At 37.2% G+C, this 25,895-nt stretch overlaps 1 protein-coding gene across 1 annotated transcript in view; it reads right to left on the bottom strand.

Annotated features, from left to right (window-relative positions):
• ADGRG4 (adhesion G protein-coupled receptor G4) overlaps positions 1-25,895 on the bottom strand; it is a 136,085-nt gene that overhangs the window by 104,419 nt on the left and 5,771 nt on the right. Inside the window, 8 exon segments of the mRNA XM_005865338.1 lie at positions 1,072-1,166; positions 2,958-3,075; positions 3,077-3,201; positions 3,204-8,510; positions 23,383-23,412; positions 23,415-23,561; positions 23,564-23,813; positions 23,816-23,997. Coding sequence (XP_005865400.1) covers positions 1,072-1,166; positions 2,958-3,075; positions 3,077-3,201; positions 3,204-8,510; positions 23,383-23,412; positions 23,415-23,561; positions 23,564-23,813; positions 23,816-23,997 — 6,254 coding nt within the window.

The raw sequence follows: 25,895 nt of genomic DNA, 5'->3' as shown, positions 1-25,895 counted from the left end.
CCAAATAGAGAAAAAATAGAAACACATGAATGTCCACCAATGGATGCCTGAATTAAAAACTACTTTACAATTATCCGGTGAAATTCTATGCATCTGTTAAAGTGTATGAGGTAGATCTATGTTTATAATCATGAGTATGCTCAAAGATAGATGGTTAAGTGAAAAAGGAAGTTAGCATAATTAGTATGATTTCAGTTATTTTTACAAAAGAATATACATGCATCAATGTTATTGTATGTATAGAAAAAGTCTGAAAAAATATACCTCAAACTATTAATACAAAGAGCAATATTAGAGAGCATGTATACTTTCTGAGTTTCACATTTCAAATTCTGGATTTCTTCAGAGAGTATGTAGTACTCCTATGATCAGAAACAATGTAAGGATAAGTAAAACATTTATTGTGTAAGAGAGAGAGAAATTAAAATGCAGAAAACAAGAATATTTAAATTAAATAGCATAGACTTTGTTATCACTACTCTCCTACTTTCCCCAAATAGGAAAATTTGAAAAGGCGCAGAATTTGTGTCAGTGGAAAAAAAGTGTACACTTCTAAATAAATTAAAATATTAACATCCCACCCTAACCGGTTTGGCTCAGTGGATAGAGCGTCGGCCTGCGGACTGAAAGGTCCCAGGTTCAATTCCGGCCAAGGGCATGTACCTTGGTTGCGGGCACATCCCCGGTGGGGGGTGTGCAGGAGGCAGCTGATGGATGTTTCTCTCTCATCGATATTTCTAACTCTCTGTCCCTCTCCTTTCCTCTCTGTGAAAAATCAATAAAATATATTTTAAAAAAATATATTAACATCCCATAAAAGCTTCCAGCATTGGCACTATGAAAGAAAAAACACATATATCTTCATGGTGTTGATTACAGAGTCGATAGATTTTCAGCAAAAAGTCAAAACCAATTAGCTGTGAAATGTATTATGTGTAGAAAAAGTAAAACTTAGTTTTAATATACTCAATCTTTGTCATATATATACACACATATATATACATACACATGTATATACACATATATTCACATATTTTATATGTACTATAAATATTCAAAAGATTATTTTACCCAATTTTCTGCTAATTCATTTACAATACTGGTAATAGGGATCGCTGGCTCTTCATCAAAGACAGAGAAGCTCATTCCAATATTATAAAAGGAAACTGTAATTAAAAATAAGGAGATTAATTTTATGTACTGAATTCAAGAAATTTAACTTCTGTTAATTTGATGAAAATTGTTCTTTACTTTAAAGAAACTAAACAGTGAAATCTCATTCTTAAACTTTGCTTAATTTAATTTCAAGGTCAAGAACAAGCACTTTTGGCTTCATATTCACAAGTAAAACAGGAACAAACAAAACAGAAACAGACTCATAGATACAGAGAACAGACTGATGGTTGCCAGAGGGAAGAGGGATTGGGGAACTGGGTGAAAAAAGTTAAGGGATTGAGAAGTACAGGGTGGTAGTTACAAAATACCCATGGGGATGTAAAGTATAGCATAGGGAATATAGTTGATAACATTAGAATAATTATGTGGGTACCGGAAATATCGGGAGAATAGTTTTTGAAGTATGTGACTGTCTAACCACTATGCTATATACCCAAAACTAATATAAAACAATATTGACTGTAAATTGTAATTGAAAAAAATAGTAATTTAAAAAATAAAAACAGGACATACCATCGCATTTTTGCTTTAATTATTTAGGCAGTTCCCTACACAGTTAATAGACATGCTACAAATCTCCCAAATCCTCAATTTTCATTGATCAACAGATTCCAAGTTCATTTAATAGCCAAGCTAAACATAATTTCACAAGATCATTTGGCCTGAGGAAATATTTATTTTTTCCTGTGTATTTCTTTCTGCTACAGGTTTTTCTCTCTGTAATTCCCTCCTATTGTCTGCCCTATTAAATTTCAATTTTGGAATGTTAAAAGTTGAAGGAACATCTAAAATTTTAGCAATATGGAAGCCAAACACTCCTTGGCCACTGGTAAGTATTGTAAGTCAGCTGGAGGTGAAGCTTAGAGAAGGCTGAGACTTGTATCAGAGGAATGTCTTCTGGTGATTTCTGGTATGTAGTCAATATGTCAGACCTAAGACTATATAATACTCTTATTTGGAAGGGGGTGAGGTTCCTGATCCATGTTCACATTGGCAGAGTCAGAGCATCAGGAACAAAATGGGTGGAAAGGAGGCTTAGAAATGTCATACTTAGTAAAAAGATACATTTGCATTATCCTATACCAGAGGCCCAGTGCACAAAATTTGTGCACTCGGAGGGGTCCCTTAGCCCGGCCTACACCCTAAGCTGGCAGTTGGACATCCTTAGCACTGCTGCAGGCAGGAGAGACTGCTGCAGAGGCAGGAGAGGCTCCCGCCACTGCCGCTGTACTCGCCAGCCATGAGCCCGGCTTTTGGCTGAGCGGCACTTCCCCTATGGGAGCACACTGACCACCAGGGGGCAGCTCCTGTGTTGAGCGTCTGTCCCCTGGTGGTCAGTGTGCGTCATAGCAAACTGCCAAGGCAGGTGCCAGTGGGGTACCCCAACAATCACCCCGCTGGTCACCGGTTGGCAATGGTGGTGAGGGGGCAGGCAGGGCTAGTGAGCAGGCAGCGCCAGGCCCACCAAGGCGGGTACCAGCAGGGGACCCCCGATCGCCACACCAGTCACCCCGCAGATTGGCCCTGATCACCAACCAGGCCTAGAGACTCTACCCATGCATGAATTTTGTGCACTGGCCTCTAGTACTTAATAAAGCAAAGATTTAAAAAATGGCTAGAGAGTTCTATCTTTGGATAAAGTCCCCACTGTACCCATTGACTGAAAGAGATAGACACCTGTACCCTTCTTTATCCTTTTCTGCCTTCAGAAAACTGGCCACCTTGGAGAACATTGTGCATGCATTCTACTAGTAATACAATGCACACATTGTGGAACATACCTGTGTACTAAATGGCAATAGGAGAAGTCAATGTTTCTGTAGATAGAAAGGAAGGTGTAGAGTCCAGCCTGTTTGTCTCAAAAGAGGAAGAAAGCAGTGAAAACACAGTTGCTGTAAGAAGGATATGTTACTCCAGTAGATGTGAGAGAAAATGAGGCTTCAGTAGTTGTGGATGTAGTAGTGCTTATATTTGGAAGGGAGTCCAGTGTGGGCTGCACCTCTATTGCAGAGGAAGTTATAATTGAGGAGTATTAGATACGGTTGCCAGAGGAGAACCTGAATGGAGACTAGATAAGACCCATGTCAGCATGGGTGAAGTAGTATTTTTTGAAATTATAGATCCCGAAGTAGCACAAGAAGGATTTGATGGGAGTGTGGTCACAGGAGTCACAGATATGTTAGTCTTACCAAATGTCTGCTTAATGTCAACCAAAGTGGTAGGAATAGTTCTTGAAGATATTGATAATGAAGGGCTCTCAGACATCCCCAAGGTAGGAAGAATTCCTGATGTAGAAATCGATGATATTGCCATAACATTTCCAGATACAAGACCAGTCTTAGAGGCCGTGAATGTTGATAAAGACCCAGGAACAAGGTATGGAGTCTCTGTTTCCATCTTCTTGGGTGTAGGCACATGAGTAGTGGTAAAAATTGGAAATTGAGAATCTTTAGCTATGGGTATGTTCCAGGAAGTCATAAGCAGAGGCTGGGTGTTACTAGATGTGGTTCTTGTTCCCAGAACTGGAAATTCAACCATGTGGGATGTAGGAGGAAGATAAGTCTTTGGAGTAGATAATTCAGCTTTAGTACTATGAGGTGAAAAAAGAAATGTTTTAAAAGAGAGCAGAGTTGCACTGGATGGAGTCCATGGATGGTATGAAATAGGGGTATTTACAGATGTGGCACCTTTTGTTAGTTCAGTGCTTGAAGTATTTTCAGACAAGGAAGTCATTTTTTTTGTTTTTGAAGAAAAGAAAGTGGTGGCTTTTATACTTTGTGTGGGTCTAGGAGTGCTCTTAAAGCTAGTCAAATATTGGGAAACCTGAATATTCAAGGGAGTAGGGAGACTATCTGAAGGAATAGATGAAATCACACTTTTAGGAGCAGCAGTTCTAGAATAAGTATTTGTGAAAATTGTTACTCTACCACTGCTTACAGTAGATAGGGAGGTGTTAGTAATTCCAGTTAATATGCCCTGAGTTGTAGCCTTGTCTCCTTGGAATGACTGTGGGGATGTTGATAAAAATGGTGAAAATGTGGTCTTTGGAATGGAAGACATAGCTTCAGTGTTCTCAGAACTGAGTAGAAAGGAGTCAGTGGTGCCTACAAATGGAGTCACCACCCCAGCCATAATAGTGGTTGGAATGGTTTTCACAGAGGGATAAGTTGTCTCTGTTGGAGAGGAAAAGGATGTAGGTGTGATCTGGGAGGACATCTCTGTCATTTCTGAAGTAGTAAAAGCAGAAGAAACCTTTGTGCTTTTTGAAGTAGAACCAGCATATGTCACAGGTGTGACATCCAATGCAGATGTTTGTATGGTTATAGTAGTCCTAGGGGTAATTGAAGACGATAAAGTAGAGAATGATCCAACTGTTGTGGAATTGTCAGGAGAAACAGTTGGAGGTGAAAAAGCAGAGTCATGAACTGACATTGAGGACATCTCAGACCCACGTCCAGAAGTAGCTATAGAGTGTCTTTTCAAACAATCTGCATGTGTTATTTTAGAATATTTGGTCATTAGTATTGTAGGAGTGTCAGAAACTCTTTTGGAGGTGAAGGCAGTAACTGGCAGTGAAGACATCTGGTAGATAGGAATGGACGTTGCCATAGATGTTTTCCTAAGAAGTGCGGTAGTTACACTTGGAGCAGAAAGGGCTGTAGTGACCCTGTCAGTAGAAATAATTGTAAAATTGGCACTAGACAGTCCAGTTATGGAAAAAGACAGGGACTCTGGGGAGGTCTGTGTGCTTTCAGAAATGGGAGAGGCAACTGATGTCACCTCAGGTTGAGTCCAGGGTGAAAGCAAGTGTGAAAGAGTTGTGTTGATGTTTATAGGATTTGATATTCTGGTTGTCCTGGAAGATATGGCATCTACAAATGAAGTGTTCTGGTGGTATGAGAAAGGTTGAGTCACAGAGGTGGTTCTTACTGTCATTTTCTCAGTCCTGCAAGTATATATTGAGAGGGCACTTATGCTTTCTTTGTCAGGAGACAAAAATGTGGTAATTGTTAGAGCTTTTGAAGGGAAAGCTGTTTTCCCAAGACTGGTAGACATTTCTGAAATGTGAACATCGGTGTTACTTGAGATCCAGGTGGTAGGTATAGTCTGTGTATGCCCAGATGTGGGAGATGAAGCTGAAATTCCATCAGGGGGAGTTACAAGTGGACTCTCTGAAGAAGGTGAATGTGTTTGATGACTGGACATTTTTGTGGTCTCAGCAAATCCTGTATCTGTCATTTCCAAGGATGAAGAACTCTGAGACTCTGAAATAAAAGGATTATTTGATGGGGATATCTCTGTCACCTCCATAGTTCCAAGGGTTTTTCCTAGGGAGGTGATAATCTGCTCTTTGTCAGAAGTTAAGGTAGAAATATGAGTCACTGATAGAGTGGGGACCAGTATGTTTGCAAGACCTGTGAAAAATTGAGAAATCTGACCATCTGAGGTAGTAAGCTTGTTGGCAGAGGGCCTGGTCTCATCAATAACATAATTTTCTGTGGTGGCAGTAATCAAGCTAACAACATCTCCACTGCCATTGAAAGTATTCGGGAAGCTGAGAGCATGGGTGGAAGCATCCTCTACTCGAGATGTGGACTGGGTTGCTACTGGTATAGACATTGTTGAGATCATATGAGTGGAGGTCACAACAGAAATATTGTCAGGGAGATATTTAGAGCAGGCAAGAGTGGGTGTGGATGAAGTTACTCTGTCAGCTGAGGTGGACAGAAAAGTGGTCTCAGCCTTAGTTGCCAAAGGACTGGTAGGTCTCAATGAGGAGACTGTAGTTTCTGTCAGAAAGGAAATTGCTATAGGTGTCACAATATCGCTGGCTGTGGAAGCAGTCTTATCCACTGGTGGCACCGATGCTGTAGTCAGTATAGCTGATGACAGAGGTGAGACATCTGAGAATGCAGATGTGGAGGAAGCCCTGGCCAGTGCAGAAGGCTCAGACATGGTAACCTTAGTCTCTTCAGACATCACCATAGAGGTGACAGCAGAGGCATTAACTGGCAGTGAGTACATATGGATAATAGGCATAGGGGTTGTTAAGGAATGGGTACTTGTAGGTTGTGGAGGCAACATACCAGTAGACAAGGACATAGCTGTCCTCTCTGTAGGAATAGTGGCAAAACTGGTTTCCAATATTCTTATGGTAGAAGCAACCAGGGGTTCAGGGAATGCCTTTGTGCTCCCAGAAGTGGGATATGGAGTTGGATTACCTTCAGGTGGAGTCTCTGAAGTCCACTCTGCTGTGTATGTGTGGGTGGAATTAAAGATTTCTGTAGATCCATTGTAGGAAGTCTCAGGTGTGGTTTTAACTGATTTTGGCGAAAGCCATCTTCCTCTCACCTCAGTAGTTGCAGTTTTATTATCCAATGGGGAAGTCGACTTTTCTAAATCAGGAAAAGGGGAAACAACGACAGAAGCTGTCACCATTTGTATAGACTCATCTGTTGCTTCCTGCATTGTTGCAAATGGAGAAACCTCTGTTGTTGCTGCTATAGTTGGTCTTCCCTTAAGATAATGGGAAGTTGTTTCTTTCCTTGTCACAGAAGCATTGAATCTTTGTGTTGTTGCAGACTCCGGTACAGGGATTGTTGTCTCTCCAAATGCAATTGTATTTTTTACCTCTGTTTGTGTAGTCTCAGAAGCACTCTCAGTAGAAAAATCTAGTTCAGTGTCAGCAAGGGTAGATATTATATCTACTGGTGGAAAAACTGTTTCCTTTGATGTTGAAAGAAGTTCATTTCCAGCTACTGTGGACCTAGGGGTGGTTCTTAGCAGTAAGGTGGTAAGTTTAAACTCAGGCAGTTTGTTTACAGATGTGGTTCTAGAAACTATGGAGAAATTAGCCAAACACGGAGATGTCAAGTTGGATAGAGCTGCTGTATATCTGTCTATTATGGTATCAGTATTAATAATAGCATCAGCGGTAGTGGTAGCCTCACTTTCTATGGATGCTTCTGGAGGTATATTAACATCAGCAGTTGTGGATGAATGTTCTGTATTAGAAGTATTTCCATGGAATATTGATGTCAACAGAGTTTGGTCTGGTCTGGAAGTCCAATTGATCTCACTGGTAAATAGATGGGCACCTTCATCACTTATTGTTGTGGGACCAGACTCAGATGCCCTGGATATGAAAGCTGATCTGGTGGAGATAAAAGGAAACACATTTTCACCATCTGTGGGTGTATTCTTGGTATATTCTGACCCAGTAACTGTGGGGGAAAGCATACTTTCATCAGCTGCAGGTGCAAGTGTGATTCCAGGAATCAAGGATGTATGTGTGGTCTCAGTATCAATATTTGTCTGTACACTCTGAGCTCTGGTTAATGAAGAGGATGTCCTGAAAGAAAGGGCCATAGAAGAGGCCTCTTTTGGCATGGAGATAGATATTGTATCCTCCATTCTGGGTGAAGAGACATCCTGGAAATTTGTAGATGTCAATTCTGTTTCAACTGTTCTTAGCTCAGAAGTCGTCTCAATAGGCTTAGATGGAAGTGTCATTGAATGAACTGTAAATGGTATTTTTTTATCAGTCATTGCCAATGTAGATGCTTTCTGATTTCTAGGAAATACAGTATCTACTGGAGCAGCTTTGGAGATGAGCACAGACATAGGTGGGAATGCTGATGCAGTCCCAATGTGAGTGGAAGTCTGTTTCACGGTGGACCAAGGTACAGTTCTAGCAACTGTAGATGCAAGAAACTCCTGGCTAGCTGTGGAGATAGGGAGTGCTCCAATACCTGTGGATTTGTGTTTATGCCATGATGGTGTAGATTTGGATGTTGACTCAATAGATGAGCATAAAGATGCTGTCTTCATAATGGCCAGTGGCGATCCAATCGCTGAAGTTTTGGGTACAATTGAATTCTTGGTAAATCCAGATGTGTATAAGAAATTAGTAGCTGTAGTTGGATAAAAGGTCTCAAAAATTGCTCCAGCCCTTTTTGTTGTCACTGTGTTCTCTGAAGATGGAGATTTAGTTATTTTCATGGAATTGGTAGTAGTGCCTGTGGAAGTATTCTTGGTGGGTAGAGCAACAGCTGCTGAAGTAGACAAAATGTCTGCTATGAATGTAGCTGTCTCAGAAATGGATGTCTTTAAAAATTTTGGTACAGTCATTGTTTCCAGAGGTGGAGATGTTGTATTGGAATATGATATGGTTTTATAATCAGTTTTAAATACAGGTATGCCTTTAGACATAATTGTAGAACTATATACAGTATTTTGAGGTTTTAGTCCAGTAATTTGGGATGGGGTTGTTAAATCTATTTGCTGTGAAAGAATTGTACTTGTTTCTTGAATTGTCATATTTTCAGAAACAACTGAAAAAGATAGAAAGCATGTGTTACTTTGGGTTCAGCTTTCAAATTAAGAGACCATTCTTTAAGAAAGAGCTCTATATTTTTCTCATATTTTAAAAAGGAGTTAAGTATCAAATATAATAAAATCAATTACTTGGTTTTTCTTATGATGACTTTCTACTTTCTAAAATCTCTATATGGTTCTCATAATGCCCTGGTTAAGTAAGAAGTCTATTCCATCATGTCTCCATAAAAAACATAGGCACTTCTGAAAGAGGTGTACATGCTATAGTAGTGTACTAATTGAGAGGATTAGCTTTGGAAAATTGACAATTTTTTCAAAGATACAAGTTATCAAAACTTACTTAAGAAGAAATAAATAACTTGAATAGTCTTGTATCTATTAAAGAAATTGAATTGTGTAGTTAAAAATCTTCAAAAAATAGGACCAGCTTTGGATTAAAATAGATGTATTTTTAAATCCTGGCGCATCACTTTCTCATTATATAGCCTTGGACTAGTTACTTAACCCCTCTGTGCTTCAATTTCCTCCTATATAATGTGAGATAATAATACCTACCTTATGAAATTGTTTTGAGAAATTAATGCATGTAAGACATTTAGCATAGCACCTGACAAAGAGTAAGTGACCAAAACATAATTAACTGTGGCAAATAAAGGTTTGCTATTTTATTTTTCTCTTTATTTTTATTAAATTTATTAGGGTGACATGGGTTAATAAAATTATATAGGTTTCAAGTGTAGATTTCTGTAATACATGATCTGTATATTATATCGTGTGCCCACCACAGGCTTGCTATTTTGGACTGGATCAAATTTCTATTATTAATTTAAATACTATAGAAAAAATGTTTTGATCTGAGTATATATAATAAATTTTTATAATATACATTATAAACACACAAAAACAGAAATGTCAAAGAATATAAGTATAAATAGATATTTTACAATATTTTCTTCCTGTACTCTAATGTATTGTCTGTGTACTCTACTTTAGAGGTCACTGGGACCTGGCTTATGTCTCAATTCAAGTAAATTAAATTTAACAAGTACTGTGAATACTATTCTAGGTCCTGTAAGAAATGCATAGAGTTTGTGGCATGATTCTTTGGCTCAAGAGCTCACACTCTTATTGGAAAAGTCTTATATTACTAAAATATTTTAGACAATATTTTAGTAATATAAGGTGGGAAAAAGTAGATTTACAGTTATGAGTACACAAAACACATTATTCTTGTATTATTTGTTTATTAATTATTGTTTATAACTGTAAATATACTTTTGCTCACCCTGGTATAATAATATTTTTCAACAAAACAATAAAAATATAATAAAGTAATAATATAATAAGCTTTTCACACTGTCCAGCCATCCTACTACTTTTCTCTAGTCAATTTATGCTCCCACTATCGACACTAGCTGTTTATGACCTTCCCCATTCTCAAATTCTACACCATATATTTATCAAATAATCACGCTTCTTACTTCATAGGAAAAAAATAAAGTCAACAGATAAAAATTTAGCTGCGTTAATGTCTCAGTAACCTTACACCAGCAGTAAATACAATAACTGCTTATAATAAAGTGAACAATGGAATTTAATCAGGTTCCAAAAGTGCAATGGGAGATCAGTGCAGTGAGAGAGCAACACTGTTTTCAAACTAATGAGGAAGCTTTCATTTAGAAGATGCAGGCCTTTGAGAAGTTATGAAGTTTGGGTAGAGCAGGCAAGGCACATGACAATGAATATGGAGGCAGTGAAAAGATCAGTCTAACTGAGAGAAAGTATGTTGGATAGGGGTGAGAGAGAATTTCAAACTAGGCTTAAACCTGAAGGGGAAGGTGGATAAACAGATAAGAGAATATAATATAGCAGCTTTCATGCACTTATGGCAGGCCAAGCACTGTGCTACATGCTATCTAATCTAATGCTCCTAATAACCTTATAAGGTAGATATTACAATTAACCCCATTTTGAATTGAAGAAACGGAGTGTCAGAAGTTTACATGAATTGCTGGAGTTCACAAGGAGTTCAAACCAATGTCTATCAGCTGTTTTCTTACTCACTACACCGTTTGGAAGGGTGCAGGTTCTTGAGCAAAGAAAAGGAGTTGATAAAAAGTAGTCTTTAAGGAAAATAATTCTTGTGGCAGTATACAGGATAGGTAGGAATGTGAAAACACTGAAGGCAAAGAGACCCTTCAGGAGCCTGGCTGGTAGTGTTCTCTTCCTCACCTCACTTCCACCAAATCAGGGACAGCCTAATTATCCATTGCCTTAATATCTGCACTTGAGCAATCAAGCACTGCTGACACAGACACATAAAAGGATGAATAGTATTTCTATAAATTCATGGCCATCTCAAACTCAAATAAGCTTTTCACACTGCCCAGCCATCCTACTACTTTTCTCTGGTCAATTTATGCTCCCACTATCTACACTAGTTGTTTATGACCTTCCCCATTCTCAAATTCTACACCACATATTTATCAAATAATCATGCCTCTTACTTCATAGGAAAAAATAAAGTCAACAGATAAAAATTTAGCTGCGCTAATGTCTCAGTAACCTTACACCAGCAGTTATCCCTCCTTCCCCTAAGGAGCCTTTCCCTCCTCATGTAAAACATATTGTAGTCTCCTAAAATAAAATATAAAAATCCCACATTCTTCTGCAGGTAGTTCCCTATCTCTGTCTTCCCCATCACATTCAAATTTCTTTAAAGAAAATTTATCTATACTGTCTGACTCCAAGTTCTCCTGCCTTGTTCTTTTGTTTTAAATTGAATTTATTGTAGTTACATGGTCAATAAAGTTATATAAGTTTCAAGGGTAGAAGTCTACAATACATCATCTGCACTTTGCTTTGTGAGCTCACCATCCAAAGTCTAGTCTTCTTCCATCACCACTTATCCCCCATTTACCCTCTTCCATCTGTTCCTACCCACCTTCCCTCTGGTAATCACTATACTATTGTCTAGGTCAGTGATGGCGAACCTTTTGAGCTGGGCGTGTCAGCATTTTGAAAAACCCTAACTTAACTCTGGTGCTGTGTCACATATAGAATTTTTTTGATATTTGCAACCATAGTAAAACAAAGACTTATATTTTTGATATTTATTTTATATATTTAAATGCCATTTAACAAAGAAAAATCAACCAAAAAAATGAGTTCACGTGTCACCTCTGACACGTGTGTCATAGGTTCGCCATCACTAGTCTATGTCCATGAGGGGTTTTTTGTTTGTTTGTTTGTTTTTCTTAATCCCTTCACCTATTTCACCCAGTCCCCCAGCCCTCCTCCCCTCTGACAGCTGTCAGTCTGTCCTCTGTATCTAGGAGTCTGTTTTTCTTGCTCCATTCTTTAGCCCACTAACCTGGCTTCAGTCATCATCATTCAACTGAACAGCATTCACTAAGGCCACCAATTGGCTCCAAGTAAGTATATAAATACTTTTTCAGTCCTCATCTTACTTGACCTCTCAACAACTTTTGACAATGTTGGCCACTCCATCCTTCTTTAAATACTTTTTTTTACTTCCATGACATAACATGCTGTTGGATTTTCTCCTACTTATCTGGCTATTCCTCTATCTCCTTTGCAGACTCATCCTATTTTACCTGGTTATTAATTATTAGAGTCCCTCAAGGCTTGGTCCCAGTACCTCTTCCCTTTTTCCTCTATAATTTCTCCACACACAGTATTCCAATTGACACCTATACACATATGAATCTCAAAATTCAATATTTAGACCAGATCTCTATTCTGAGCTCCACAGTTATATAACCAATTGCTTACTTGACATCATCACTTGGATATATCATTAACATCTCAAACTCAATATGCCCCAACTAAACTCTATCTTCTCTCCAAACTGGATTATCTTTCAGCATTCCTTCAGTGAATGGCACCATCAAACTTCAGTTATGCAATCCAAAACCCTCTCTCTCTGTCTCCTTCATTTTCTCTTTCACCTGCCATAGCCAACCCATAATCTTGTCCTGTAGATCTTACCTCCTAAATATCTCTTGACTCCACCTGTTTCTCTCCATCTCTATCACTTATGGCCCTTAAGAAGAAACCATCAATCACTCACCTGCACTACTACAGTAGCCTCCCAATAGGACTCTGCCTCTCCTCTTGGGCCCCCTCCAATCTGTTCCATAATACAATCAGAATGATTTTTTGTAATGCAAATTACACACACACACACACACACACACACACACACACACACACACAACACACAGTGCTCCCTTTAGTGGCCGTCCATTATTCACAAAATTAAAAAAAAAAACAATTTTCTTAATAGAGTCTATAGAGCTACGCACAGTTTGGTCCCTACCTATCCCTCCAGGCTCAATTTGTGTGAAGTTTCTCCCTTGTTTTCGGGTCTTCAGCCCATCATCCTGGTTTCAGTTCTCCAACACTTGGTATTCTCTTTCCCATCATAAGGCCACTCACTGCATATACTGTTAGCTATAGTTAGAATGTTCTTCCCAACTTTCTTCATCTCATTAACTTCTATTCATCTTTAAGATCTCAACTCATACATCACTTCTTCAAGGAAGCCTCCATAACTAGGTCAAACCAATCTATTCTAGGCTCTTATGACACCTTATACCTTTTTTCCCCATAATACTTGTCACAGCTGCAGTTTTACATTTGTGTGTGCTCATTAATGTCTTCCTTCTACACTACAATGTATGGGCAGAGATCTCACCTCTCTTTGCTCACCATTGTATTTCCAATACCTAACTAACACAGTGCCTGGTACATGATAGATGCCTAATAAAAAATTGTAGGTTAACATAATAAGTGGAAATAATGAGGGATTAGAATGATATGAGTGGAATCTCATAACTATTGGAAAGGAAGAATTGACAGCTTATAGTAACAAGAAGTTTAAGAGATGAAGAAGACAGAGAAGTCCAAAGAGATGCTTATTTTGAAAAGTCAAATTGGAAGATAGTGGTATATTCATAGGCATAGTAAAATTGAGAAGACAGACTCACTAAGAAGAACACCCAGTTCAGACTTGGATAAGTGGAATATGGGGTGATGGTGGGACATCCAAGTGAAAATTGTACATTGTAAAATTCAAGATTGAGTCATAACTTTTCTCAATTTTCAATCACCTAAAATGAAATCATGCATATTTACCATTGGGAAATTAGCACTTTAAATTTATCTACATGGGATGTATATAATCTATGATGTAGGGATAATTATGGTGGTAGACAATCTATTGAGTTGTTTCATTGTCTTGAGCATTAAAATTACTTTTAATTTTCATATATAGAAATACTAAAATATCTGTAGGATGTTCATTAGGATTCTGCAGTCAGTAGCAAATAGAATGAGTGATAATTGGAAGCCTGCAATTGACTGTATATATGAGTTGACAAAAGTACACACATTTATAAGGAGAAAAGTCAAAGTTGTATAGAAGTACTTTTTGGCATCAACAAAATGAAGAGAGATCCCAGTGTATGGGAGAAAATATTTGCCAATGATACATCTGATAAGGGGTTAATTTTCAAAATATATAAAGTACTCATAGAGCTTAACAAAAGGAAGATAAATAATCCAATTAAAAAATGGGCAAAGGACCTAAATAGACATTTCTCCAAAGAGGACATACAGATGGCAAAGAGACACATGAAAAATGCTCCAAGTCTCTGATCATCAGAGAGTTGCAAATTAAAACGACAATGCGGTATCACCTCACACTGTCACAATGGCTTTCATCAACAAATCAACAAATGACAAGTGTTGAGGAGGATGTGGAGAAAAGAGAACCTAGTACATTGCTGGCAGAATGCAGACTGGTGCAGCCATTATGAAAAACAGTATGGAGTCTCCTCAAAAAATTAAAAGTGGAACTGCCTTTTGATCCAGCAATCCCACTTCTGGGAATATGTCCCAAGAAATCAGAAACACCAATCAGAAAGAATATATGCACCCTTATGTTCATAGCAGCACTATTTACAATAGCTAATATTTGGAAACAGCCCAAGTGTCCTTCAGTAGATGAGAGGATAAAACAGCTGTGATACATTTATACAATGGAATACTATACAGCTGTAAAAAATCTTCTCTTAATCTTTGGGACAGCATGGTGGGACCTGGAGAGTATTATGCTAAGTGAAATAAGCCAGTCAGAGAAAGACAAGTATTACATCGTATCACTTATATGTAGAATCTAATGAACAAAATAAACTGATGAACAAAATAGATCCAGACACGTGGAAGCATGAACAGACTGATGAATCTCAGAGGGAAGGAAGGAGGGAAGAGATTAACCAAATAATTTATATGCATATATGTATAACCCATGGACACAGACAACAATGCAGTAGGCCTGGGTGGGCAGGGGTGGGGTGGTGGAGGTCAATTGGTGGGAAAAGGGGGACATCTGCAATACTTTCAACAATAAAGATAAATTTTACAAAAGTAGTACTTTTTGACTTCATATTACAACACTGTTTAAATTATCAGTGATTCACATTCTGTTAAGTCTTATTAAGAAATGTATATTTCAGCAACACACTATGCATCTCAAGCTTTTTGCCTTCAGATTTTTCCATGACTACAAGTAAAAGAATTGTCAGGATCTTGGTTTCCATCTGGCTTTACCACAGCCAATTGGCTTAGCAAACCTGTTGAAATATCACTTATATGACATTTGAGGAGTGTGCCATCCCAGAGTCTGAAAGTCTATGAATGCACTAATTCATGACAGAAGAGTTCACAATTTTCACTTCTTTATAAATGATTAATGGAGCTGCATTCACTTTTTAGAAAAACAATAAAACTAAATACCATAAATATCTAAGTTATCTTCTTTGATGCAGTTTTCAAGAAACACTATTAGAGGAATCCTAACTTGCAATTGGAAACTCTTTGAGAACACAAAGGATGGGAGTTAGGCATGAAATTTTTATCTAGAGAGGTCTGAGCTATAGATGTTAATTGTTATTAACACTTTCAGTAAGCATCTCAAATGGAAGCATAACATTTTTAGAAGCAAATTAATTGAACAAAATTGCAAGCAGGTGGCATTAGGAAATACTGCAGCTTACAGTGCTTCATTTTAACCTGAAGCCTGGATTTACATATTTCAGCAAATCTCTAATTGAATCTTTCAGAGGAAAGACTTTTTCCCTCCCAGAGGGATTATTTGTACCAAGTTTTTCTTCTAAAGTCTTTATTAATAAGAAGTCTTCCTTAATTAAAATCACAGAATTTTACAACTAAGTCTTGGAGATTGTATTCAATCCTTTCATTTAGAGATGAGGCCCAGAGAGGCACAGTATTGAGAAGATGAGATTTCTGCAGGTAAAATATGTAGAGAAGAAATATGACAATATGTGCCAGTGCTTCAATTATGTAGTACCCATACATTCATGCATCCAATTTACACAAAGCATCCGAAACCCAGGAGAATGAAGAGACTAACTAAAAGAACCATGGAGAGAGAAACTTAGATAATAAAAGCCCACGTTCTGCAAGTGCTGAACAGCTCAAGAAAAAGCAGTAACCCAAAAACAGTAAGACATAAACCTTAGAGGAGAGCTCTAAACCAAAGCATGAAGGTGCCCTTTCCAGTCTAGGGATGGAAACCCAATGGGAACCCCAAATTATGTCTATGCCCTGAAACATTATTTGCCTTGAAGAGTCCTTCATATCCCAAATAAAGGCAATCCAATTAAATGTCAGTACCTTTTTAACCAGGATCCATAGGAATTAATGATTCTTTCAAATTCTAAGCCTAGCAATTAATTAGAATGATTTGGCAAACAAGTTCATCTGATATAGAAGAGGCACCTAACAATGTCTCAGATTCATTCATGATAAAATATCTTGGCAAGTTAGGAATAGATGGTATTTATATCAACTTGAGAAAGAACACCACCAAAAAACATAAAGTTAATATCAACCATAATGGTGAGAGACTGTCTTCCCACTAAGTTGGGAACTAAGCAAGGATGTTTACGTTCACCACTCTTACTCAACATAGTACTGGAAGTTAGAGGCACTCCTGTGAGGAAAGAAAAATAAAAGGCATTGTAAATGATACAGCTGTTCAGTAGAAAATCCCAAGGAATCTAAAAACACACACACACAAAAAAAACAACAACAAACAAACAACAACAAAACTCCTGGAACTTAAAAGTAAGTTAAAGTTGGAGGATACAAAATTAACACTAAGCAGAGTTCTTACACTTGACACTAAAAAGCATGCTACACAAAAAGAAAAACTGGTAAGTTGGACTTCATCAAAACTAAAAGATTTTGCTCCACAAGAGTACAAATGAAAGGGATAAAAAATAAGCAACCTACAGAGTAGAAGGAAATATTTGCAAAATACATATCCAACAAAGGACTAGAATATATAAAGAACTACGAAGACGCAACAGTAAAAACACCCCAAAGTTTAAAAAAAATGGACAAATGATATGCATAGACAGTTCACTGAAGAAGATATACAGATGGGGCAAATAATCACAGCAAAGATGTTCAACACCATTAAGCATCAGGGAAACGCAGATTAAACCCACAATGAAACATCACTATACATTCACCAGAATGTCTAAAATAAAAACTAATGACAACACAACATGCTGGCAAGGATGAAGAGAAACTGGATCACTCATGCATTGCTGGTGGGAATATAAAATCGTACAGCCACTTTGGAAAACAGTCTGACAATTTTATGTAAAATTAAATGTGTAACTACCACACGGCCTAGCAATCATTCTCCTGGTCATTTACCCCAGAGAAATAAAAACTCATGTCCACATAAAAACCTGTACACAAAAAATTGTAATTGTTTATTTTTAATAGAAAAAAATTGGAATCTGTCTATATGTCTTTTAATAGGTGAATGGCTAAGCAAACTCTAGTATATCTATTCCATGGAATACTACTTAGCAGTAGAAAGGAATGAGCTATTGATACAAGCAACAACTTGGATGGATCTCCAGAGAATTATGCTGAGTAATGGAGGGGGGGGGGGGGACCCAATCCAAAAAGGTTATATACTGTATGATTCATTTTTGAAATGACAAAACTTTTGAAAGAAGGGCATATTAGTGGTTCTCAAGAGTTAGGGAGGCAGAGAGCAGAGTGGAGCAGCAGGAAAGGGTAGAAGGGAGATGGGAGTGTTTATAAAGGGGTAACATTAGGAATCTGTGTGGAATTGAAACTGTTCAGTATCTTGACTGTGGTGGTAGAGAGAAACTGTCACAGATGAAAAAAACACTGTATAGAACTTGATACACACAAATAAGTATAAGTAAACGAATAAAATCTGAGTAAGATTGGTGAATGTTATCAATGCCAATATTCTAGTTGATATACTATAGCTTTGCAAAATAGTATTACTGGGGAAAATGGGGCAAAGTGTACAAGGGATTTCCAGCTCAATAAAAATTCAGTTTAAAAAAAGCAAATTCAAAGGTCACACTGTGCAGGTAGTTGAGCAACAACTGAATGTCCATTTGGACTGGAGGAATCACAGAAGCCATGGAATCTGGCCTCCATTTTTAAAGGGCTCAAAAACATGTCTTGCGTAAGAAATCAACCAAAGGACTTGTATGCATGCATATAAGCATAACCAATGGACACAAGACACTAGGGGGTAGGGGAGGCCAGGAGAAGGTCAAGGGGAGAAAAAAAGGAGACATATGTAATACTCTTTGTAATACTTTAAGCAATAAAAAAATAAAAATAAAAAATAAAAATAAAATGAACATCATTAAGTGCAAAAAAAAAAAAACATGTCTTGCCACATTCATTCTGTTCCCATTTGTGAATAAGTGATCATTTGCACAAATGATTTTCATGAGCTGGCTCCATATTTTAAAGTGGGGATAATCCATGCTAATTCACAGGAGCCTGTGGGCTTAATTGCCATTTGCTCCTTCACTCTAGACACAATTGTATCATTGCAATCATTGGGAGCTGGAGAACAGAGGTATAGAGTAGCTGAATATTTATGAGTCATTTTGTTGCAGATGTACCTACCAACAGAATATTAAGTAGAACATTTGCTAAGGTACCAAATTCTCTTTGTGATTTGAGTATATCACCTCATATTAAGTCTTTGTGTTTTTCTAGCTTGCATATTGCACCTGGTTTTTCTTTCAATCAACTCTGTAAATATAATTCAGAGTGTGTTTATTAGATTTGTGATAGCTAGTGGTAACCAGAAACTGCCAGACAGATCTGCCTGTGGAGTAAACAAACAAACAAACAAAAAAAGCAAAATGAACATCTTTAAAATGATGAAAAAACAATTCTCAAAGTGATGTCTGTATTCAATTTCCAGGCAAGGAAATGAAAAATGAATTCTGTGATAGAGAGAGGGAATGGCTAGAGCTTCCATCTCTGAATCTATAGGATAATGTCACCCTGTGCAAGTGAATACAAATAAGGAGGTTTAAACAAACTACAAACAGATCCTGCTATCTTTGTGATGAAAAATAGGATAGCACAGAGAATTGATATACAGAGCAAAACAAAATTGCCTTTTAGCTAGAGGAGCCCATCAGCATGGAATCTTTCCTATCAGAGCTGATAAATGGATAGAAGGCTTAATAGTGGGGCAAAGGCCTTAGAAAGTACATAAACTATGTAATAAATCTCTGCACATTTTTAAGAATGGCGAGTTCATAAAGTAATTCAAAGCATCTGGATCATTAGATCAATCAATAAATCTTAGCAAATTGATAGCTCCACACATACAGGGACCCTACGTTTTGATACAGTGTAGATTTCTCAGGATGGATTCAATTCATGTTATTTCATTCTTTTCAAAGAGTGGACTTCTCAAACGGATAACTAAGAGTAATTTAATCTGCATATCTTTAGGAAGACACTTCATCTTCATACATTCACAAGTCAGAACAAATCCTTTGTTGGTTCATGTATCTGAGTGAGATTCAGAAATTATGTTCAACATACCTAGAGAGGTATTTTAGTTTATGATCAGTCCCTAATGGTCACTTCAAGAAATTCCTGTCACTATCCATTCCTTTTAACAATATTGTAGACTATTGTCACAGCTAAAAACTGGAAGCAACTTAAAAGTTCTTCAAAGGGAGTTTGTTGGATAGATTATAGCATGTCCTTATTTTACCTTGCTAATCAGCATCACCCCCCAATAACCAGATAGCTCTATATTTTTTAATATGAAATATAACCAACATGTATTAAATGTAAAACCAAGATACAGAAGACTATGCATATAATGATAATCTAACTTTGAAAAAGGAAAACAAAGAACATTTACATGTAAACCCAAGTTTTAAATTGTTTCTACAAGGACACATAATAAATTGTTAACAATTATTAATTTTAGGGAGAGGCACTTGGGGTAAATGTACTGATGTGTCCATGATAATATAGTTAAAATAAATCAAATTGTAGAAAAATATGTATTTATGAATATATTATTTTTAAACTATACACATCTATACACACCCATACATAATACACACACACTTACTTAATCCATAGGGGTAAAACTAAATAAAATAGACACCTATGTAGAGAGGATTCTCAGTAGGTTTTATTTTCTACTTCATGTACTTTTTTATGGTTTGAGTTTATTTTATTCAAAATCATAATGTATTACATGTAAAATTTTTAAAAACAAAGAAAAGATGCTTAAAAACTACTCCAAAACTAATTTACTAATGAGTAGTAACTTTTGTTATTATTATTTATCATTGTGCTGTTTAAATATTCCTGAGACACCTCTAACTATAGTGAATACTTTTTTATTAAACCCAGGTAGGGTTCACAGCTTTTAGCAAATGTTCCCAAAAGCCTTGTTCTCATGAATATATAAATACACACATATATAATTTATGTGTAAGTAGATTTATTGAGATTTGTAACCTAGCAATGTGTTCATCAAAATTTATTTTTTAAAGGTCATAATCTTTCTATGGACCGTAAATAACAATTTATTAGGCAAAAGCTGAAGCTAGACATGTAATCACTCCTATTGATTCATATAATTGCCCCATTTTCTCAGATGTCATATGGCCAAGACGGAGGTAGAAGAAATTCTATGGTGTTACAGTTTCCTTAGTGATGAGCAGGCAGTGATTGTGGCTGGCAGTCTAATTTCCCCAGGTGGGTTATCAGTACCAGCAATTCCTTTCAAAGTAAGCTTTTAAGACAGTGGTTCATAACCTTTTGGGGGGGGCACAGATTCCTTTGAGTTAGTACTAATGGTGTGGGGGTGAAAAGAACATGGGCTTTGCAACCTGGCAAAACACTGTTTAAATCCCAGCTACACTGCTTATTTGATGAGTGACCTTAAGCAATTTACTTAACTTCTCTGAGCCTCTTCTCATCTATAAAATGTCTGGCACATGGTAAGAACTTAGTAAAAGTCAGAAATTATCTTAATATTTTAGAATATGATGAAAACTATAGACTCTGTCCTCAGAGGAAAAATCCATGCTGCATATTTAGGATGTTGTATACCATTTCAAGGGCTTTGTCCACCTATCAAGGCCATTTTGGACCTCAAGTCAGGAATCCCTGATCTAAGGTTTGGAAAGAACATTTGAAGAAACCTGAATAGTAAAAGCAACATTTTCTATTCCTTTTGCTTATTGTCATTTTAGGCTGTATTTTCTTTTGCCTATTTGTTGTGTTAGATTATTTGTGTATTATGGCCACCAAGACTTAATCAGACCAAGAGAATAGATTTTACATTAAGTGTACAAATGAGCAAAATAAATAAGGGCTGTCTAGTACTTTAACACATCAGTTAGATTTAGCAATTTACCAGCAAAGTGGTAGGAAAGGTCATAGCAATTCACTGGCCAGAGTAGGTTTTCAAAGATTGCTGCTAACCATATGGATTTAATGGAACCATGCTTCTAGTTTCTTAGATCAAAGATAAAGTCACTTTAAACTGATTTGGGTGAGCTGTTCAAGCTTAAGTTTACTAGTCCCCAGCTCAGTTTTATAATCAGAGCCATCTAGGACTATTCTCTTTTATTTTCAAGGCTTCAGAGAAGAAAAAAAAACACACAAATGTGTTTAGGTGGTAGCTCAAAAGAACACAGAAACTGTTCCTTTGCATTAGTCTGATCTCAAAGAAACACAGAAACCTCCTGGAATATGCCTCTGCCATTAATTCAAACAGCATGCAGGTGGTTGGTAAAAACGTATTTCCATAGTCTGTGAGAGCTCTATTAGACATGGATCTAGCCCCCCATTCCCTCACTGACCCCCTACCCAAAATCCATAAGAGCACTAAATATTGCTCCTCTAAGAATAAGTGAACATTTGAAAAAATGAGATAAAATCCAATCTTGATGTTATTATCACTGACTTTAGCCACACTTCAGGACTGCTGTGCTGATGGTGGAGAAGATTGGACTTAAGGGGACAGTGGAGTTGCACAGAGAAAAACAATTTTTTATTTCCTCATCAAAACTGGAAAGAAGGGGGAAATAGGTGTGTAATTATAAAAAGCCAGTTTTCTTACAAGAACTCCATTCTAAGATCATCATTGCTCCCCCCCCAAAAAATAAATTGGTTTATAAATACCATTGCCCATTAAAAGGAACCAGGGCTCTTTGGTAAAATGACTGATCCTTGGATTGAAAAGAGAAAGTGCAAGATGAGCCTGTAATATCTTGTTGTGCCAAAAGTAAGGAAGTGCTCAAAAATGATGGGAACATGTCAAAAGGACACAAGAGCCAGATTGAAGGATTCCCACTGGCCAAATCTGGGCCAATCTGAACATCAAAATAAATGATAGCAACAGATTGCAATCCAAATTAAGAATCTATGAGTTTATGCTGATATAAACACATAAACAACTAGAAAAAATAAGTAAATGTGAAGAAGAGAACACTCTTCCTTACAATAGAAGACTAATAAATGTAGAAAAATGAAGTTTTAAAAATCATCAATTTGCAAACTTTATAATAATAACTGATTGGGGCAAGAATCATCAATAGATGTAAAACTACTGGGTGAAAGTTTGATAAGAACAAGATATCTACATACCTTCCAAATATCTCCCCAGAAATTAATTATTAATTGCAACGGAAAAAGTAGTAACTATAATAGAGAAATCTAGCAATCACCATCAGAATCAAATGATCAAAGTTACCAATACCAGTAATGGGACAAATTAGCATCATGAAAGACAAGGAAAGAATGTTTTGTTCCAGATTAGAATCTAATGAGACATGATAACTAAATTTAATGTGTGATCCTGAACTGGATCTTGGATCAGACAAAAACAGCTATAAAGAAAATTATTAGGATGATTGGATAAATTTGAATATGGACTATGAATTAGGTATTAGTATTATATCAATGTTAAATTTCCTGATGTTGATCATTGTACCATGGTTATGTAAGAGAATGTCCTCTTTCTTAGGAAATACACACTGAGATACTTAGGGGTATTATTTAGGGATAATGAGGCATTATGTCTGCAACTTTTAAATCATTAAGAAACAAATAAAAATAGTGTGTGTGTGTGTGTGTGTGTGTGTGTGTGTGTGTGTGTGTGTGTGTGTGTAGGTAGGAGGAAAGAGAAAGAGAGAGGGAGAATAATAAAACAATAATAAAACATAAGGAAAATTTAACAAATGGTGAATCTGGGTAAGGAATATACAGAAGTTCTTTGTCCTATTGCAATATTTCTGTAAGTTTGAAATTATATCAAAATAAAAGACAAAGAAAAGTAGATGACAAAACTGGAGTACCCTCTGAGGAAGACAGAGCTGTGAGCTAGGAGTGAGTCATTTGGAGTAGCAAGCAGAAGAGTACTGCATCACTGCTACCCTTACTAAGGAGGACAATTCATAAGTTGCTCACAGCAGCGCAGTCTTGTGTCAACAGTTGGATGATCTTGTTGACGAGCCAAACATCTTCCCAACTAACTATGTTTCCACCCAAGCACTTCATAAACTCCTCATTTTCCAGGATGTAGTCCCAGAGTTGTAAGTAGTACAAGCTACCAGTGAAGCAAGGCACCATACTTTTAACCTGTTTCTGTTCTTAAGAAAATGTCCTAGAAACAGAGTCCCATTAGGTGTCAGGTTTTGTGGTTGACCCATCATTACCAGTATTCTTTCTTTATTCAGGAAGAGCTCTAATTTGCCTTTCATGCCATCCCATATCAAGCATACTGTATGCCATTGAAATGGAATCAAGTGGTAATGGATATAAAAGGTTTTGCACAAGTTGTATAGTGTTAACTGCTGGTGATCTCCTGCAAGCCCAAGGTCTATGTCTTCTCCTATATTACTGATAATAATATATTACTAATAATATAGGAGATGGCCAAACAATCACTTGATTTGTCATCCACAAATACCAGGTCAATGTATTCTGTGAATCAAATGAGTTCAGGAATGGTGTTGGTCAGGCTTACATATGTGTGAGCTCTTCCATAAAAATCCAGCCTTTTTCCTTTTAGTGAAAGTGCATCTGTCCAAATTTTGGGAAGGTGAAGGGAAAACAATTGAAATTTTAGTAACAAGAAATTGTATTTTGTCATCTTTTTTAGCTATATAGTCAAATCTATATTATGCAATAGTACTATTGTAAATCAATACTGGTACAAATAAGCCAAATAGTAGATATAAAAAAAATCATATCTATTTGACATCAGCATGTGACTTTTTTGGCAGAAGAGATTCTTCCTAATTATATTTTGCCTGGGCTAATGTGAACAGTTAGATTAGTGTTCCCAGAGCACACATAAGCTGGATAATTTAGGGAGGCAGTTAGAAGTATATGGCTAGTGGACTGGGGGGAGGCCAAGGAAAAGGCAGTTTGGACTTAAAATTTGCTGCACATAATTCCACTCACATAATCAAAAGGTAACTATTTCTATCTACCTAACTGCCTTATTATATTCATGGTGCAGCAGCAATTTATTTATCCAATGCCTTTTCCTAAACCAAATTATCTGATTATTCTGCCTCTGAAGACTGCTTCTCACTGAAGGCACTGACAGGGGCCTGACGAACGGCCAGCTGGACAATACTGAAGTGCCAGGGCTTCTGTTTGCACCCAGGAATGGTAGAAATGACACAACCCTGAGTGTATCTTGATTTCCTCCTTCCATCTCCTCAAAGGAGGCTGCAGAAGCTTTAAGAGGCTCTAGATGTCCATGAAGTCAGTTTTCACTGGCGCTGGAGTCACACAGCCTGGGATGGAATCCCAGCTCTGACATTCATCAGCTGTGTGACTTTGAACAAGTAACTTAATATTTCTATGCCTTAATGTTTACTTCAGTAAACTGGGAATTCAGAGCCACAGTGTTGTATTTATGCACAACTCTAGGGGCCACCATTCACATTATAGTCTATGCCAGATAATACCTCTAACCTACTGGCCTTACAAGACTGTTTGAAGGTTAAGTGAGATGATGATGTATGCAAAGTCCTCTCAAACATTGCTGAAGAGTATGTACATTGGTACAGTATTTTGATGGGCAATTTGGCAATATGTATGAAAATTTAAATTGAGTATGCCATTTATTTCATGGAAAGCTATTGATGAGTCATTATACTATTACCGTTATAAACTTTACACCCCAGGCCACTAAGCAAATATATAATTGCTGAGCATCAACCTAATTCCAGTTCCAGCACAGCCTAAGACAAATCAAAAAAAGCTTTATGGTAAGACAGAATTCCAACTTGTCTCTGAATTAGGGGTGTAATGTTGAGACCACCAATCTAAAACTGGTAGCCATAACAGCGCACTAAAGAAACTGGCAGGAAGTGACCATTTCTGCGCTTCTGGGAGATGTCCCAAAATGAAAGCTTCTAGAAATTCTGTAGCCTTATGGTATTTTCTCCCTCCATTCCTCCACTGAACATCATCCAAAAGCAAACAAGTACATGCTGGCCCCCACACATTCACACACATGCACATATATCACACACCCATGTGCCAGAACTTAAACCATTCACCTGCCAGGGAGCTATTTCTGGACTGTCCATGGCAGATGAGCAAATGCTTATTTCTGTATCTGGCTTATGTGATTATATTATCATCTTTCATGTGGCTAATAAATCAAGAGTTAATCCCCACAAAGTGATAATCATGAAACCCAAGGCTTGATTACGGTTCGTTAACATTGCTTTTCTGTTCAGCCCTCCAAAATGACATCATGTACAGCATTTAAGAACGAGTTTTATGGTGAAAATAAATTTCCAGGGCTTATTTGTCCCTTAAAAGAGAATGTATCATAATCTTTTTTTAAAATAAATCTTTATTGTTCAGATTATTACAGTTGTTCCTCCCCCCCCCCCCATAGCTGCCCTCCACCCAGTTCCCACCCCACCCCCTGCCCTTACCCCCCCACTGTCCTC

Source organism: Myotis brandtii, unplaced genomic scaffold (assembly GCF_000412655.1).
Source record: "Myotis brandtii unplaced genomic scaffold, ASM41265v1 scaffold206, whole genome shotgun sequence".
NCBI lineage: Eukaryota > Metazoa > Chordata > Mammalia > Chiroptera > Vespertilionidae > Myotis > Myotis brandtii.
The sequence above is the reverse complement of the archived record's forward strand: the minus strand, read 5'-3'. Positions and strand labels throughout refer to the sequence as shown.